General features: G+C 41.6%; 1 protein-coding gene across 3 annotated transcripts in view; it reads right to left on the bottom strand.

Annotated features, from left to right (window-relative positions):
* Positions 1–18,063, bottom strand: part of NEK1 (NIMA related kinase 1) — a 122,511-nt gene that overhangs the window by 67,760 nt on the left and 36,688 nt on the right. For 2 of the 3 annotated variants that reach the window (XM_075860259.1, XM_075860260.1), the window contains 7 exons: positions 17,744–17,818; positions 17,213–17,379; positions 16,504–16,626; positions 15,689–15,791; positions 10,739–10,822; positions 5,783–5,857; positions 5,163–5,258 (listed from right to left, as the gene is read on the bottom strand). In XM_075860259.1, the coding sequence (XP_075716374.1) occupies positions 5,163–5,258; positions 5,783–5,857; positions 10,739–10,822; positions 15,689–15,791; positions 16,504–16,626; positions 17,213–17,379; positions 17,744–17,818 (723 nt within the window). Of the gene's footprint in view, positions 1–5,162; positions 5,259–5,782; positions 5,858–7,693; positions 7,816–10,738; positions 10,823–15,688; positions 15,792–16,503; positions 16,627–17,212; positions 17,380–17,743; positions 17,819–18,063 lie in introns of those variants that run through there. The other variant, XR_012883014.1, reaches the window with a different exon arrangement.

Raw genomic sequence — 18,063 nt, 5'->3', positions numbered from 1 at the left:
CATAGAAAAACATTCTAACAGTAGAAATGTCATCTGCTACCCACAATCCTTTGTGGCGTTAAAAAAAACAAACAGTTTAACCTTTCTATCTACAACCACGCTAACAAAAATGTATCCAGTTTCTGAAGAGATTTAAAGTGCAATGGTCTAGACTTTGAAAGTACAATAGTGTATTAAAATTATTTTGCCGTGCTTTTATGATTACTTGATATACAGTATATATATATATATATATATATATATATATATACACATACATACACACACACACACACACACACACACACTAGTCCTCCTCAATGAATTAGAACATCAAAAAGTAAATTTACTTCAGTAATTCAATTCAAAAAGTGAAGCTCATATATCATACAGATTCATTACACACAGAGCGATCTATTTCCAGCATTTTTTTCTTTTAATGTTGATGATTATGGCTGACCGGTAATGAAAACCCAAAATTTAGTGGCTCAGAAAATTAGAATATTATAGAAGCCCAATTTCAAAAATGATTTTTAATAACAAAATGTTGGCCTACTGAAAAGTATGTACAGTATATGCCCTCAATACTTGGTCGGGGCTCCTTTTGCATGAATTACTGCATCAATGCGGCGTGGCATGGAGGCGATCAGCCTGTGGCACTGCTGAGGTGTTATGGAAGCCCAGGTTGTTCTGATAGCGGCCTTCAGCTCATCTGCATTGTTGGGTCTGGTGTCTCATCTTCCTCTTGACAATACTCCATAGATTCTCTATGGGGTTTAGGTCAGGTGAGTTTGCTGGCCAATCAAGCGCAGTGATACTGTGGCTATTACACCAGGTATTGGTACTTTTGGCAGTGTGGGCAGGTGCCAAGTCCTGCTGGAAAATGAAATCCGCATCTCCATAAAGCTTGTCGGCAGAGGGAAGCATGAAGTGCTCTAAAATTTCCTGGTAGACGCTGTATTGACTCTGGACTTGATATAACACAGTGGACCAACACCAGTAGATGACATGGCTCCCCAAACCATCACTGACTGTGGAAACTTCACACTGGACCGCAAGCAGCTTGGATTGACGCCTCTCCACTCTTCCTCCAGACTCTGGGACCGAGATTTCCAAATGAAATGCAAAATGTACTTTCATCTGAAATCAGGATTTTGGACCACTGAGCAACAGCGTTGGTCCACTGGCTTATATCAAGTCCAGAGTCAACTGCCCTGTTTACACAGGGAAAACTTCGGGAACGAGCGTTCTATGAACGCTCGTTTGTCCTATAATTGGCCAGTGTAAAAGGGCCTTTAGTCACTTCTCTCCTCCCACGTTATAGTGAGGTGGAATGGAGTTTTGGAAGACCTATCCAGGCTAGAACAAATTAGAACGAAGCTGAAAGACATCCTGATTTTCATCACCCTTACCAACAGCAACTGTGTGATCTTGTCACATGGCCACTAACCGTAAAAGATTTGGTACTGTACAAATATATAGCTGCTCTATTGGATGAATTAGTGCTTTGTACAATGTACGGGTGGTGGCGCAGGCAATCTATGCAGCTGCAGTCAGTGAAGGGGGACCTGGCCTACCGTGCATAGGGAGAAAGCTGCCGATCAGAGACGGGTAGGCGTGGCTAGCCGTAGCTCATGAACATCGAAGACTAATTGGCACGCTGATTGGCAGCTCGTTCCCTATGCACAGTATTGGGAGAAAGATGTCAATTATTGGCGGGAGGGCAGGGGGACCCGCAGCTCATGAATACGCGATGCAGGCGATTAAGCCAATTTTATAAAAATTACAGATTATTGGAAAGTAAGAAATACAGCGATGGATTCACAGTCTCTGTCACCACTTTATACTTCCCTCAGATAGGGAATAAACCTGGTGACAGATTCCCTTTAACCCTTTCAGGACCAGGCTAATTTTCATTTTTATGCTCTTGTTTTTTCTTCCCCGCCTTCAAAAAGCCATAACGTTTAAATTTTTTCGTTGACACAGCCATATGAGGGCTTAATTTTTATGGGACAAATTGTACTTTCCAATGTCACTATTTAATATTATGTGTACTGGGAAGCTGGGAAAAAATTGAGAATGGGGTGGAATTGGAAAAAACTGCAGTTCCGCCATTTTCTTATGGGTTTCGTTTTTACGGTGTTTACTGTACAAAGAAAGGGACACGTTACTTTTATTCTGCGGATCAGTATGGTGATGGGGATACCAAATTTATATTAGTTTTTGTTATGTTTTAGTACCTTTAATTAAAAAATTGTTAATATTTGGAAAAAATAAATAAATAAAATGCATCGCCATATTATGATCCCTGTAACTTTTTTTTATATTTCTGTGTATAGAGCTGTGTAAGGCATCTTTTTGTACAAGGAAAGATGTAGATTTTATTGATCGCACTTTGGGGAATGTCTGGCATTTCCATCATTTTTTATAAAAATATTTTGGGGGGTTGAAGTGGCAAAAAAACAGCGATTTGGCCATTTTGATCTTTTTCCCGCTGCGGCATTCCCCATATTGCATAAATATTTTTATAGTTTGAGCATTTTCGGATGCGGGGATACCTAATGTGTTTGTTTATTTTTATATGTGATCTAGGGAAAGGGGGGGGGGTGTGATTTGAATTTCTTTATAACCTTTTTTTTTAGCCCCCATAGGGGCTTGAACCTGCGATCATTAGATCACTTTTGCCATTGACTGCAATATTGCAGTATTGCAGTCTAAAGCAGAATCAATGCATTGCTATTGAGACCTGCCACATGCAGAGGTGTTCCTATAGCAGGCCTGGGAGCGTTCCGAAGGCTCCCGGCTGCCATATCAACACACCGACTCCTGCAATCTCGCCACGCGGTGGTGGGTGACTGCCATTAAAGTAAAAGTTAAAAAAAACCTCAGATGCCGGTGGTCACATCTGACCACGGCATCAGTTGGGTTAAATGCTTGCGATCAGAGACGGCTCTGATCGCAAGCGTTGCCACGGAGTCCCTGCAGTGTAACATAACAGATACCTATGGCAGCTATGGCGCCTGCTCGGCATCTGAGCGGGCGCCATTTTTAAATAACCCTCTTCCGACGTAAATAGACATGCAGCTTCCCTCAGGACAACAGCGGATTGCTGGGAGTCTCAGCATCTTGTCCCAGATCTATTTGCATCTAGTAGGGACAACCCTTGTAAGCATCGTCACACCAAAGAAACTTTCCGCTTGATCGGGGCTTTCCTTTTACCACTCGTGCACAAAGCTGAAACTGGTGAAGCACCTAAAGGGATTGTCTGGTTCGTCTTTTTGGGCATTCTTAGGTCCCTCATTTGGGACATCCATCAATTTTCTCATCACTTTGCTCAACAGAAAAATACTTTTTTGTCAAACAGCCAGAATAAAGCCTTATGCACACGACCGTAGTTTTTTGTCAGTGTTCTATCCACAATTTTGCGGATAGCACACGGACACATTAATTTCTATGGAGCCAAGTCATTTTAAGGTCCGGATTTGTGGCTTAAGCAATTGGTGACATAAATTTTTTTTGTTTGCTGATCCGTGAGTACTGATGACACACGGATGCACTACAGAAAGTTTTTTGCGGACAAATGGACCACAAGTGATCTGTGTTTTTGCCGTCCGCAAAACCACTATTAGGCCTTAGGCCCTGTTTGCTATTTTTTCAATCAAAACAAGACATCACGCCTTAACCCGTTAGTGACCGGCCCATCGTGTTTCTACGTCGGTCACTAACGGGCCTTATTCCGATGCCATAGACTTTTTACATTGCGGCATCGGAATAAGTTTACAGAGCAGGGAGCTGTCAAATCTCCCTGCTCTCAGCTGCTAGAGGTAGCTGAGGGCTGGGGGCGTCCCTGCTCTGCCGGGTGAGATCGATATTAGTGTCGATCTCACCCGTTTAACCCCTCAGATGCGGTGCACAATAGCGAGCACCGCATCTGAGTGGTTTTGGAGAGAGGGAAGGAGCTCCCTCTCTCCTCCACCGACACCCCGCGATATGATCGCTGAGTGTCTGTGTCTCCAATGGCAGCCGGGGGTCTAATAAAGGCCCCCAGGTCTGCCTGGAGTGAATGCCTGCTAGATCATGCCGCAGGCATGACCTAGCAGATGCCTGTCCGTGTTAAACGGACAGGCAGTAATACACTGCAATACAAAAGTATTGCAGTGTATTATAAATGCGATCGCAGAATCGCATATTATAGTCCCCTAGTGGGACTAGTAAAAAAGTGAAAAAAAAGTTTCATAAAGTTAATTTAAAAAAAAAGTGAAAAAAAAAAAAAAGGAAAAACCCAGCTTTTCCCCTCACAAAATGCTTTACTATTAAAAAAACAAAATAAAGTTAAAAAGTTCCACATATTTGGTATCGCCGCGTCCGTAACGACCCCGACTATAAATCTATTACATTATTTAACCCGCACGGTGAACGCCGTAAAAAAATTAATAAAAAACTATGGAAAAATTGCTGTTTTCTGTGAATACTGACTTTAAAAAAAATGTGATAAAAAGTGATCAAAAAGTCGCATCTACTCCAAAATGGTACCAATAAAAACTACAAGTCTTCCCGCAAAAAAAAAGCCCTCATACAACCGCATCGGCGAAAAAATAAAAACGTTACGGCTCTTCAAATATGGAGACACAAAAACAAATCATTTTGAAAAAAAAGCGTTTTTACTGTGTAAAAGTAGTAAAACATACAAAAACTATACAAATTTGGTATCGTTGCAATCGTAACAACCCGCTGAATAAAGTTAGTCTTATTTATATCACACGGTAAACGGCGTAGATTTAAGACGCGAAAAAAAGAGTGGCGAAATTTCAGGGATTTTTCTATTTCCCCCCAAATAAAAGTTAATCAATATATTATATGTACCCCAAAATGGTGCTATTAAAAAATACAGCTTGTCCCGCAAAAAACAAGACCTTATACAGCTATGTCGACGCAAAAATAAAAACGTTATAGCTCTTGGAATGCGACGATGGAAAAACTTAAAAAATGGCTTGGTCATTAAGGTCTAAAATAGGCCGGTCACTAAGGGGTTAATCCACTGCGATTCAATATTACTAAAATGTAAAAAATAGTAAATTGAAAAAGTGTAAATCCCTTTTAAAAGGTGCTGTATAAATATTTTTCAGAAATAATATTGAAGAATTCGGCATTCGTATTAATTTTAAAATGGCATCATTGCTTACATGCTCTTCCCAGGCTTTCTTTTCCCTCTCATCCGCTTCTCTCCTCTTTCGTTCAAGTTCCTCTTTAAATACAGCCGCTCGAGCGTTTGCTTGGGCCTCCACATAAAAAAACAAAAAGGTCATACAAAGCAGATCATGAACTTAGTCTAGAGTTAGCTCTTGATGAATAACATATGTACAAAGATAAAATGGGTATAAAAAAAAAAAATGCATTGTTAAGTGTTTATGAGCGAGGATGGATTGCAGATCGAGACAGGATATGATGCTTCAAATCCGTTCATATCCTCGCTGTGCAAGCACACTACTTCAAATCAGATTTCATACATATTGAGCTGGTATGTCAGGAATATGCAACAAAGCTTCAGCTGAAAGCCCCAGAAGCAGATGTAATGGATAATAAGAGGATTACTTGCTTAAGAGGCAAATGTTATGTACACACAATTCAATTTCAAAAACAGTGAATCATAGAGAATTGCAGAATGAGGCAACATTGAGAAGGAGGTTCAACTACATCACGCTCAGTCCTCACAATATCCCTATTAGTAATCCTATAGGCTGCAGTGCTAGAACATTGGGATTACTTTAGAAAACGGTGACTGGTTGGTGCGTTTCTATCATACCTTTAAAGCTTCAATTTTCTTTCTTCTCAGCTCAGCTTCGTCATTACTATCTCTGTGTACCTGCTCACCTTCTCCCTGTTTAAGGTCAAAATACAGTGAGACACGTTACATACCAAATTAGAAAACAAATACGATTATTGAAGGGGTAGCCGGGACAAAAAAAAAAAAAAGAAAAGGGGATTGCCTGATTTTTTTCACCAGAAACGTTGCCTCTTGTCATGTGATCTATCTGGTATTCCAGCTCCTTCCCATTCAAGCGAATGACCAAGAACAAGTGAATGAGCATTTACGGTGTACAGATATCACTAAGGATCAAGGGAACATAATACGACCTTACAGCAGATCGGGTCAATCACGCTCTATCAGTTGATCAGCCTATAAACACTGGGCACAACACAGCATAGGCCAATACCAAATAGGTATTTTGCCTTCTGTTATTATGGTATGCCACAATGCAAGATTTTTTTTTTTTATATGTTTCACACCTGGCAACCATATCTTTTCATGAATATTGTCCTTTTGCAGGATCTTACCTTGAATATTTTTAATATATACAGCATGGCTGGATTGTTTGACACATTTATACACAAGACTATTCACTACTATGCAAATATTTCCAGCAAAGAACGTAATACAACTCTAAAAATGTATCCAGTCTGAGCACGCTCATAGTCATCAATCCACATTTTGCACTGATGAGAGTTAATCAAGCAGAAACCGTTGTCCGCAACTTAGATTAATAGCGGTCCATCTCTGGCTACGGCTGTGCTAAACACATGCGAGCCAGTGCAGGAAATGAAGGCAGTATTAAAACATTTCTGTCCACATTTCCTATTCTGTCCCCTGATTATCTGACTTTTAAATCTGTGGGATACTGATCGTTCTTTTCAACTAGCCATAATATGGAAATTCTCACTGTTCTGACATTCTAATTACAATTTCTCTATTCTTTCATGTGGCTAATCCTACAAATGAATGTACTTTTTATTACTAAAAATACATCTCCATTTTTTTATTAAAACAGCACAAATCATTCCAACTGCCTCGTAAAAACCCTAGTCTAAGTAATGTGGGCCATTATCTGTATGGAAGACTTGAAACAAAATCAGATGCCTTGCACAGAACTGGGCTTTGATGGAGAGTTCACTCAGCACTTAGGCCCCATGCACACGACTGTCATTTTCATCCGGAATTACAGATCATATTGTGGATCCATACATTTCTATTGTCCACGGACACCTTTTAGTACATTTACGGATGTGTGTCTGTGCCGTAGAAATGATCCGAAAATATAGAATATGTCCTATTTTTGTCAACAACTGCGGTACAGACTCCCCATAGGAGTCTATAGGTGCTTCCGCAATTGCGGACGGCTACGGAGGTAGATCCGTACCCGTCCGTAATTGCGGAAGCATTGCTATGCGTGCCATTGGGTTCCCCAAGATTCCTCTTTTTTTGGATCCGTAAATACAGATGCACTATGGTCCATAACTACAGATACTGTCTCGTATTTGCGGATGACTATGGATCCGCATTTGTAGTCAGTAAAAGCCCTTATGGTCGTGTGCATGAGGCCTTAGGGTCCATTCAGATGTTGAGGTGCAGTTAAAACTGTATCTGAAGACCACATGCGTTTTTACTGCAACCACATGGAAAAACGCATCAAATCGAAACAAAAAACGGCATGCAGTTTTCAGATGCGATTTTTCAATGCAGGTTCAACTGCAACGTCTGAATGGACCCTTACTGGTTTTAAGGTAAACCCTGCAGTGGCTAAGCCGCTTTTTACATAAAAATAATAGTGGCAATGAAATTACCATTACCCTCTCTCCTTACCTGCCGTCTGTTACATATATTTTTTCCTGCATCTCTGTCTTTGCCATTTGGATATGAACACTCTCCTACACATACCTTAATTCTTCCCACCCTGGAGTTGCGTACACACTGGCCACTAGAGCAGACACATTAGGTTGACACTCCATGGTTTTTTTAGCGCACTAGTCAGCTTTGCTGTATGCCATACAGTGTATGGTCTAGAAGGTAAAGCAGAATTATCTCATCATCACTAGAGGGCAAGTGATTTAATGATAGCTCTATTATACTGCTGGAGACCTAGATAAGGCTATATTCACACGACAGGGAAAAAAAAGGCTGTTATAAACGGAAAAACTATCAGTTTTTCAAGGCCGTTTTGCATCAGTGTGGCTCCAAATTTTCATCCATTTCCCGGCCGTCTGACCGTTTTTAACAGCTGTTTGTTATCCGTTCAAAAAAGATTTAGGGCCTGTTCAGATCAACGTTCGCTTTTCGTTCCGGGGTTCCGTCGGAGGTTTCCGTCGGGTGAACCCCGCAACGGAAAGTGAAAACACAGCTTCAGTTTCAGTCACCATTGATTTCAATGGTGACGGAAACATCGCTAATGGTTTCCGTTCGTCGCCATTCCGGCAGGTTTCCGGTTTTCCGACGGAATCAATAGCGGAGTCGACTGCACTATTAGTTCCGTCGGAAAACCGGAAACCTGCCGGAATGGCGACGAACGGAAACCATTAGCGATGTTTCCGTCACCATTGATATCAATGGTGACTGAAATGGAAGCTGTGGTTTCACTTTCACTTTCCGTTGCAGGGTTCATCCGACGGAAACCTCCGACGGAACCCCGGAATGGAAAGCAAACGCTGATGTGAACAGGCCCTAATTTAATTTATCAGGATTTTTTTGGACCCAACCCCCTGGAAACACCACATTGCCCATGTAGACAGTGCCCACTGTAGATATTGCCCACATATAAAGTGCCAGTGCCACAGTGTCCATGTAGGTAGTGCCACAGTGCCCACTGTAAATAGTGCACACATAGTTCCACAGTGCCAACTGTAAATAGCGCCACAGTGCCCACCATAGATAGTACCCACATATAAATTGCTAGTGCCCATGTACGTAGTGGCACACACAATACCCATTTAGATAGCGCCACAGTGTCCCCTGGACATAGCGCCCATATAGTGCTACGGTGCCCATGTAAAAAGTCCCGCACACCTCCTTCCTGTAAACACACAGACAGACAGACACACACAGACACACACAGAGACCGTCGGAAACGCTCTAGTCGGGAATTCCACAGAGGGAGGGCCTGACGTCACTGTCCATATATTTACAGTGAAGTCAAGGGCTTTGCTAAGACAGGAGTCCCGGGCCAGAGCGCTTGCGATGCTCTGACCAGGGTACTCCATGGTTGAAAGCCCCTGACATCACTGTCCATATATGGCAAGTAACGTCAGGCTCTTCCCCGGATTCAACTCTTAAGGTAGTTCTGTGCCAGGGGAGTCTGCTTGTGAGGACCAGAATCAGTTTTTAATAGCCAGCACACGGATGGCTTTCTAAAAAAATGAATGTTAAAAAATGATCCATTGACGTCTATGGTGGAAAATAGAACAGTTTGGCTATGTTCACACGGAGTATTTTGGGGGAGGAATATCTGCCTCAAAGCTCCAAACGGAATTTTGAGGCAGATATTCCTCCCCCAAAATACTCCGTGTGAATAGCAATGATCGCGCCGTTTTTCGCCCGCGGCCATTGAGCGCCGCGGGCAGAAAACACGCTTTCTCCTGCCTCCCATTGAAGTCAATGGGAGGTCGGAGGCGGAAGCGCCCGAAGATAGGGCATGTCGCTTCTTTTTCCCGCGAGGCAGTTTTACTGCTCGCGGGAAAAAGACGCCGACGCCTCCCATTGAAATCAATGGGAGGCGTTCTCGGGCCGTTTCTGCCGAGTTTTGCGACGCGGTTTCCGCGTCAATAAACTCGGCAAAAGACCCCGTGTGAACATAGCCTAACAGTAAAATGGCCACATGGGGGTCCTAATGTGAGGTAAATGGGGTTCCTTACTATTAGTGTGTGACACATGGGGTTACTAAATTAATAACCCTATGTGCCCGACTAAAAGGAAATATTCTCATGTACCTCACATTAGTAACCACGGTAATTAGTAATATGAGGTGAATTGGGATTATATGAGGCACGTAGCGTAAAGGCGCAATAGGTTTAATAATGTGAGGTACATCGGGTTACTAAATGAATTACCCCATGTGCCTCACATTTAAAATACAGTAACCCTTATGAACCTCACATTTGTGTTACTAATGTAAGACACAAGGAGATTTTAAGTCCGTAACCCCATGTGCCTTATATCACATGCTTATTTTTTTTTTTATATTAGGCTATCTTAACCTCTGTGTTGGAGGCTCCCTTAGTGTCCTCCGTCGCAGATAAAGTAAAAAAGCTAGACAAAATAGCAAAGCATGCTGCGCTTTTTTGTCTGGAATAACGACGGACACCATGACTGAAACCTGACGGAGCAGAACCACAGAAAAAACAAACTCCGTTTTGAACCTAGTTTTTCCTGCAAAACTTTTCGGAGTCGTTGAATGCTGCGAATTCCTCTGCTATCAGCCAGCAGCCACCTAGACTGCACAAAAAGCGAGAGGGCCAGAGGCACAGGCCTTGCTACAGTGGCGCATACCTGTCCCTGCCCCTCTCTGTCTATTAGACTACAGAGCAGCTGTATCTCAAAAAGTAAAACGAATTTTAAATAAAAACAATTTATAAAGTTGTACCAATAACACTGATTGACCTTTTTATTAAAAAAAAGAAACAAAAAGGCCTTTCAAAAGATTTACATAGACTTTAATGTCTGGAATTCAATTCAATTGGGGATAGTGGCCACTCAATTAGAGAGGAATGTCCCTAATCTGCAGCAGCAACATGTAAAAAGGACGTTTTGTCCCTCTGACTAGTCTGTGGCTGTGCAGGTTGTCATCCCGGCTGAGCGAAGGGAGTCCAGGCCGCACACCTTATGGGGTACACTGATTATTTATTTTCTGTAGACTTGCATCTAATTGATGGAACTAAAATAAAACACATAATACAATACCTTTAAAATATGTTTTTTTTATAAATAACTTACCTTTTCCCCACGCAATTTAGCTTTCATTTGCTGTCTTTCATTTAAATTTTGCAGCCGGATTTGTCTAAGCCTTGCCAAATATTCCTATAAAAAAAAATAAAAAATAAAAATGTATAAACCATAATCTTCCACGGATTGGCACTTATGATTTTGCGCTTACAGTATTATACTATCAAATATATAATTTGGACTACTTTTAATCTATGAAATAAACACTGTATGTAATGTTGGGGGAGCAGTACAAAAATCGTTCTGAAAATAAAGACAGCTACACAGACACAATATCGCTTTGTTACAGATTCCTCATGCCCTTTATCACAATTAAACCTAATATACTATAATTAATGGGGTTGTCTCAGCAGGACACCCCCTTTTAGAAATAATGTGGCTAGCTTCTGAAACCCCTGGCAAACAGCTGTAATCGCCAGAAAAGTTGCCTTCGGCTGCTCAGGTCCCTTGTAGCTGCCCCTGCAGTGGAAATGTAGAATTGCATGTAGTAAAACATGGATGGGTAAAAGTGATTTTACGCGGGCAGAAATTTGCCCGTGTTTAATACATCTCTATATGAAGGTGAAGGCTTACATCTAAATCAAGTGACTTATATAAAATTATGTAAGCAGGGATAAACATGCAGATAATACGGACATCTAATGTGTTCGTGGCCAGACAGAAATGCGGTAGTTACTTTCCAATACAGTTTCAGACCTCTGTGTTGCACAACATTGGAATTATGTAGAGCTTCTTATTAAAAATGAAGAAGAGCATAAACCATCCAAACTTTTTGTAGTAGCATAGTATAAAAGAGTGACTATATATGCAACTGTACCACCGCAATACAACCTATTCTTGTATTATTAGTAGAACAACATAGCAGTAACAATATGCAATGCATTAACTGGACTCCAGATGTAAGTGCCATTCACAAGGAAAGAGTTAATGAAATCAAACATGTATAACAAAGGTGAATGCGAAGAACAGATGAACAGCATGGAGAGGATTTACAAAGGACAAATGCAACACATACAGTTTTGTTTATTCACAGCCAGCATGAACGGCAGGACCTCAAGCAGCGTCAGGTTCAAGCTTCCCCCTATGTGTCACGTGTTATACCCAGCAAACATGCACAGGCAGAAAAGGACCATGGCAGGTGTCACAAGGGTGCTGCAAAGAGGCTCAGGCATGCGAGAAGCCTACCTGTTGGTCTTTGTGTCGGGCTTTCCCTCCTCCAGCAGAGCTTGGTCTGCCTCCATACATAGCTGCCAGGCTGTACAGAGCATCCTGTTCACCATTTAATGTATGCAGTGTAAGAATGGCTGGGACTACATCAGAGGGTGTTTAAAAAACATGTTCCTTACTTTCTGCAGCTATTCTACTATGGAGTCCGTTCAATTTTGTCTTTTTATATACCAGCTGCGGTGCTTAAAGGTGTTGTCCGTGCACACACCATTTTTCATATTGATGACCTATCCACAGGATAGGTCATGAGTATATAAATCGGTGGGGTTCCGAACCCCACCCCGATCAGCTGCTCCGGCTGCCGTGCCAGAAACAGACGGTCCCGGTCACAGTATAGCGGCCCAGCTGCAGTACTGCAGCTCTGCTCCTATTCATGTGAATAGGAGCAGAGTTGCAGTTCTGCAGCACAGCCACTATACAGTGCACGGAGTCATCTGCTTTCGGCACTGAACACTACATAACATCCAGTGCCCGGAGGCAGCCGGGACAGCCGATAGGTGCAGGGTCTGGGTGTCTGGCCGCCACCGATCATATACGGATGACCTATGCTATGGATAGGTCATCAGTATGAAAAACAGTTCCGTGCCCGGACAACCCCTTTAAAGCATAACTCAGCTTTTAATACCTTTCCCTAGTCTTAATAGACATAATAGATGGAGTAACTTTGCTTTGCTATTTTTGCACTGATTTTAAGTCTCATGTCATTTATATACTTATAGGTTTTCAAAATACTGCTGGTTGCCCTTGGAAACAGACAGCAGCTTAGCTTCACTCTGATCTCAGAGATTACCTAAAAGCTTAGCTCTAACTGTATAACTCATCTGAGCTCCTACAACACACACTGCTCTCTGGTAACAGAAAAAAACTGCAAAAATTAGATTTTCACATCAATGAAGAAGATAACAAGTTGTAACTCAAAATCAGTACAAGTAAAGATGCAAAGAGAGTACATACAAAGATACCCAACCGTCTATGTCGTTTTTAAGCTTTGGAATGTAGTAAAGTGTTGTTTAAAGGGAACCGGTCATGTGGTACATTCTGTCCAATCTGTAGGCAGTATGTTCCAGAGTGGAAAGAGCAGAGCAGATTTATATATAGCTTTGTGGGGAAGAGAATCAGGATAACCTGTATTTTATTTATATAAATCCATGCTCATTGTAGGCTTAAGAGTCCAGTAGGCAGTCTCAATCGTTGTTTGACATCCGTCCCTGTGTGAGGGTGCATACAGAAATAACCGCTAATTACTGAGTAGGACCGCCCACTGGACTCAAGCTCAGAGTGAGAAGGGTTTTCATCAAAATACACAGGTTATCATGAAACTTTTCTTACAAAGTTATATATCAATCTGCTCAGCTCCTCCTGCTCTATAATATACTGCCTACAGATTAGACAGTATATACCATGTGACAGATTCCCTTTAAATGCAGAGTTTTCCTTTAAGAATAGGATAACCTGAAAAGATATGTGAAATTCTAACATACACAAAGACTTTGGCAGATAACCAATGAAACGGAGGATGAATGCCATGTGCTTTATCAATGGGAGGATGAATAGCACATTACAAAAAACAATACAGTATGTAGCACAATGAGTGTATGAGTTTAATTATACTCTGTGGGGTATTTATGGTGGTTTTATCTGCATATAAGCAGCAAGGCCAGCAAAGAGTGGGAATGTTAATGGCTGTGATCTGTTAGTTGAGCTGGATCGTGAGACGTAAGTTTCTGCTACTAACATGTAAAAAATATTATATTTATACCAATAATAGGGTAACAAAGAAAAATACATTCATCATAGTTTTGACATAATGAGCCAAACGAAAATCACTGTGCGGCTCTAAAATAATAGAAAATATTGTTCCAATGCTGCCGTTTTCACACACACTATCAATTTTTACCTGAATTTTTTTTTATTTTTAAGCATCAACTAACGGTGACCATAGGTAGAGCGATGTCACAATGGCATAGATACAGCTGCCTGCTCATGGTGAACAGTATCCTTTCCTTTATGTTCTATACTGTTGATCATCTCCCACCTACACAGCTGATTTCTGGGCTCGATTATCAGATCAGTCAATGGATGGCCAAACTTCGCGCCTCATCATATTAATAATCATATCATAGTATTTCATGCAGATAGACAGTATCTATCTTGTGGCAATCCATTGTTAGTATACAGGACTGAACAATCGTGAGTAATATTACCGAAACCCTAACAATAGTACAGTTTACATATATAATGCATGTTCACAAGGCAGAATGTATTCCGCAGAAAATTCTACCTCCCATTCATTTGAATGGGAGCCGGATGTTTCTGTTTCCCACTAGTAGATTTTTTCAGCTAGTGGAAAAAGAAGCATCCTGCTCGATCTTGGGGCGGATTCCGCCTGAACCTGCCACTGAAGTGAATGGGAGGAAGAATAATTCTGCAACGGATTTTGAGGCAAGGGCCGCCAAGCTACACCCACCGTGTGAAATGACCCTTATACAGCTTTAAAAATAAAAAGAAGAGAAAGTGGATTCATTATATTTACTAAAAACCTGAGGCCTGCATACATAGCTATGTCACGCTAATCCAACAATTGGTAGCCTATGAATAAAAGATATATAAAGCAATAACTTTAGAGAGACTGACTATGCTGACTGATATGATCACAGAATATAATGCTATATATATATATATCTCAACCAATGAGGGCTGCACAAACACTGGGGCACTTTACATTTTTTTTCTACTTCCCTCTGTTATTTAGTTATCAGTGCCGTTATATTTGGCGCCCGATATTTAAATAACCCCGTGAACTGTCAATGGGGCGGGTACTGGCAAGGGGGCGTGTTACTATGGCTGTGACACTGTCCAATCAGATGTGGACAGTGTTACAGCAAGAGCGAGGAGTGTGCGCACGCACGCTCTCACTCTCACTCTTCAGCTTTCAAGATCAGCTTTTTGCCGAACTGACAAGGGGGCGTGTCACTGCTACGGACAGTGTAAAAGCTGGGGAGAGGCGAGCTCTCATCTCTTGTGAGAGATCAGTCTTGTATTGTCTACCGAACTGGCAAGGGGGCGTGTCTGCTACAGTCAGTGTAAGCGCTCCCAAGCTCTTACACTGTCCGTAGCAGTGACACGCCCCCTTGCCAGTTCGGCAGAAGACTGATCTTGAAAGCTGAAGTGAGAGCGCGCGCACACACGTACACACTCTCTCTCTCTCGCTGTAACACTGTCCATATCTGATTGGACAGTGTCACAGCCATAGTAACACGCCCCCTTGCCAGTTCAGGGGGTTATTTAAATATCGGGCTCCAAATATAACGGCACCGATATCTAAATAATGGAGGGAGGTAGAAAAAAAAATAAAGAGCCCCAGGGTTTGTGCAGCCCTGCCCATTACATGCTGCACATGTATGGGGAGGAGAAAGATTCTCTTTAAGAGGAATCGTCTGTATTGAAAATAAATCAATTATTAAATAGCTTAGCACTAATATTTAATTGCTGCAATGCACACTCTCAACTGAGCTCCTGTGCCTCACAAGTATCGATAAGACAGGGGAGCGGAGGCACAAAGAGAAAGCTATATCAGGAAAAAAAAAAGAAAAAAGGACAGAGCAGAAAAGTGATTGACTTAAGAAGGACTATTAAAAGAAGGATTACAAAAAAAAATGTAAATGAAAAAACCAAAAAAATATACCCAATTATTGACTAAATAACCATCCATACCATATGTCCCTCTGCACGTGCTTTGTTTTGCATGGCTTCCTGCTTCCTCTGCAAGAATTCCTCAACTTGTCTTGCTCTTTCAGCAGCTAAATGTCCACGATGTCTGGAAAAAAACGTGTAAAAAAAAAAAAAGAGATGATTTTTTTTTTCAATCTAAATAGATCCAAAGTTCTGTGCGGATTCATTTTATTATATCTTTATAGGGATTGGAGTTTGTTATAGTGGTCGAAATGTTCTTTTTCCTGTTTACACAGCCATAAATAAAAGATACGATTCTGGTGACCTACTGCCGCCACTAGAGGGAGTTCAGAAGCTTACGGAAGACTAATTTAAAGAGAACCTGTCAGCTGTTCCCTCCGGTCCGAATTAACTTTGATTTCTGGTGTTCACATACGCCTACTGCACTTTATTTTTTCCTTCTGTAGATTGAGCTGCTCATCTATAATTGGTCTTTTATGCTAATTAGGTATAAATTGCCAACAGGGCAAGGACAGCTGCCTCAAGACAAAGGGGCAGTTCTCTACAGTGCTCTGATGTGGTCCAGCAGTGTCAGAGAACCTTCTTATAGTGAGATCTCGTGGTAATTCTTTGATCTTGTTTGGAGCATCAAACACAGCAGCACCAGCAGTAGGATATAATGAAACATATAGGATGCAGCAATCTATGACCTGTCTTCCCTTTATATGTATGTTCCCCCTTGGATACCACACAAGAAGCATTGTTTCAGTGTATATTATGCACAATAATGTAGAAACGTGCGAAGCACGACCGCATGCATGCATACATTCATAGACACAATGTGAAACGGAGCTCACCTGTCTACAAATGCTTGTTTGGATACCTCTTCCAGCCTCTTTAATTCCTTCCTCACTGCATCTCCATCAGGGAATAGGGAATGAGCGATTGGACCATTGGATGGTTCCACCTGAACGGTCAGTCTGCAGATACCATTAAGAGAACCGGTTAGGGTTCTTGCACACATCCGTTGTTTTCTTCTGCTAGACTAGTAAACCATTCATTTATATGGAGCCATGAACACACCAGTTTTCTTTTGTGGCTCCCGGTGTCCATTCCGCAAAATTATAGAACATGTCCTATTCTTATCTGTATATGCGGTCTGTCTCACCCAATCTAGTATATAGGTCCGCAAAAAAACAAAACGGACAGCACACGGAAGCCACTAGGATCTGTATGTTCCGATCTGCAAAACGAAAATGGTCGTGTGGATGATGCCTTAGTACTATAGATTGTTGCCTTCCATTAAAAATATTTATATGTCAAACACAAAAAAGCAACGTCGGTTACTCATATTTACCAAAGATGATGACATGGTCACAAATTTAGTAGCTGTATTGAACGGATTTGGCTGTTTAGAATATTTATGGGGGTTTCTTATTTTGTCAGGAACGGTCATGCAGCCAGAATAATCTTCAGACAAAATCCGCATTCAGATATTATTGCGATACATTCATTGTTCTACTGGGCTAATATGGTCAGAATCACAAATGTCACACAATCACATACTTGGGTGCTGCGTCAAGGTTCTGTATTTCTGGTTGGTGCTTGAGCTCTCGGTCATCTGTTGCCTTCTGCTTCTGCAGCTGGTCAAGTATAGAATGGTAATGTTCATAGGAAGCTCGGACAGCAGCCTGCGATGGGGCTGCTCCACCTCCACCACCAAAATACGGTGCCTAAGAAAGAACAGAGTAAGGAGCATCACGTGTGCAAGAGGACATATAGACATCACAAATCTTCAGGGGAGCCCCTTTGCCATAGGTGGTGGTTCCAGAGGGACAATCACTTTAAAGTATACCAGTTACAATCTCCCACCTGATCTGACATAAGGCGTGGCGAGATGCTACTGCACGCAAGACCGCGCATTTGCCGTTGAACTTTAGGACTCCCTGGGAGCATTGTGCATGGATCAGTCCTATTAATTAGAATAGAACTTTCCGGGCATCATACGATTGCAGTAGCATCTCTACATGCCCGATGTCAGCTCGGGCGCAAGATCACAACTGGATCTACACTTCAAGAATTCTTAAATAGATTTACCTTTATGTCCCCACTTCCTCCTGAGCCAATCACATTCTTCCAGCCTTGCTCCCTTGCACGATTTATCCGTTCTAACTACAAACATAGAAACAATCTTGTTTAGCTAGCATTCTTTTTGAAAAGGTAACCATTTAAAAATATGTAGTGTATATTTCGGACCTGCTAGCGCTCTTCCTATTAATGTTATCTTTACACACAACCAGCCTGGTTATTACATTTATTGTGCTAACACCATGGTTTAAAACACATAGAACATGTATTTTGTAATACAGTGATCTAACAAGGGCAAATCGGCCTCTCGGTATGGTAAAATTCTATCT

The sequence above is a fragment of the Rhinoderma darwinii genome, chromosome 1, assembly GCF_050947455.1.
Source record: "Rhinoderma darwinii isolate aRhiDar2 chromosome 1, aRhiDar2.hap1, whole genome shotgun sequence".
In the NCBI taxonomy this organism is placed as follows: Eukaryota; Metazoa; Chordata; class Amphibia; order Anura; family Rhinodermatidae; genus Rhinoderma; species Rhinoderma darwinii.
This window is presented reverse-complemented; position numbering and strand designations above follow the sequence as displayed.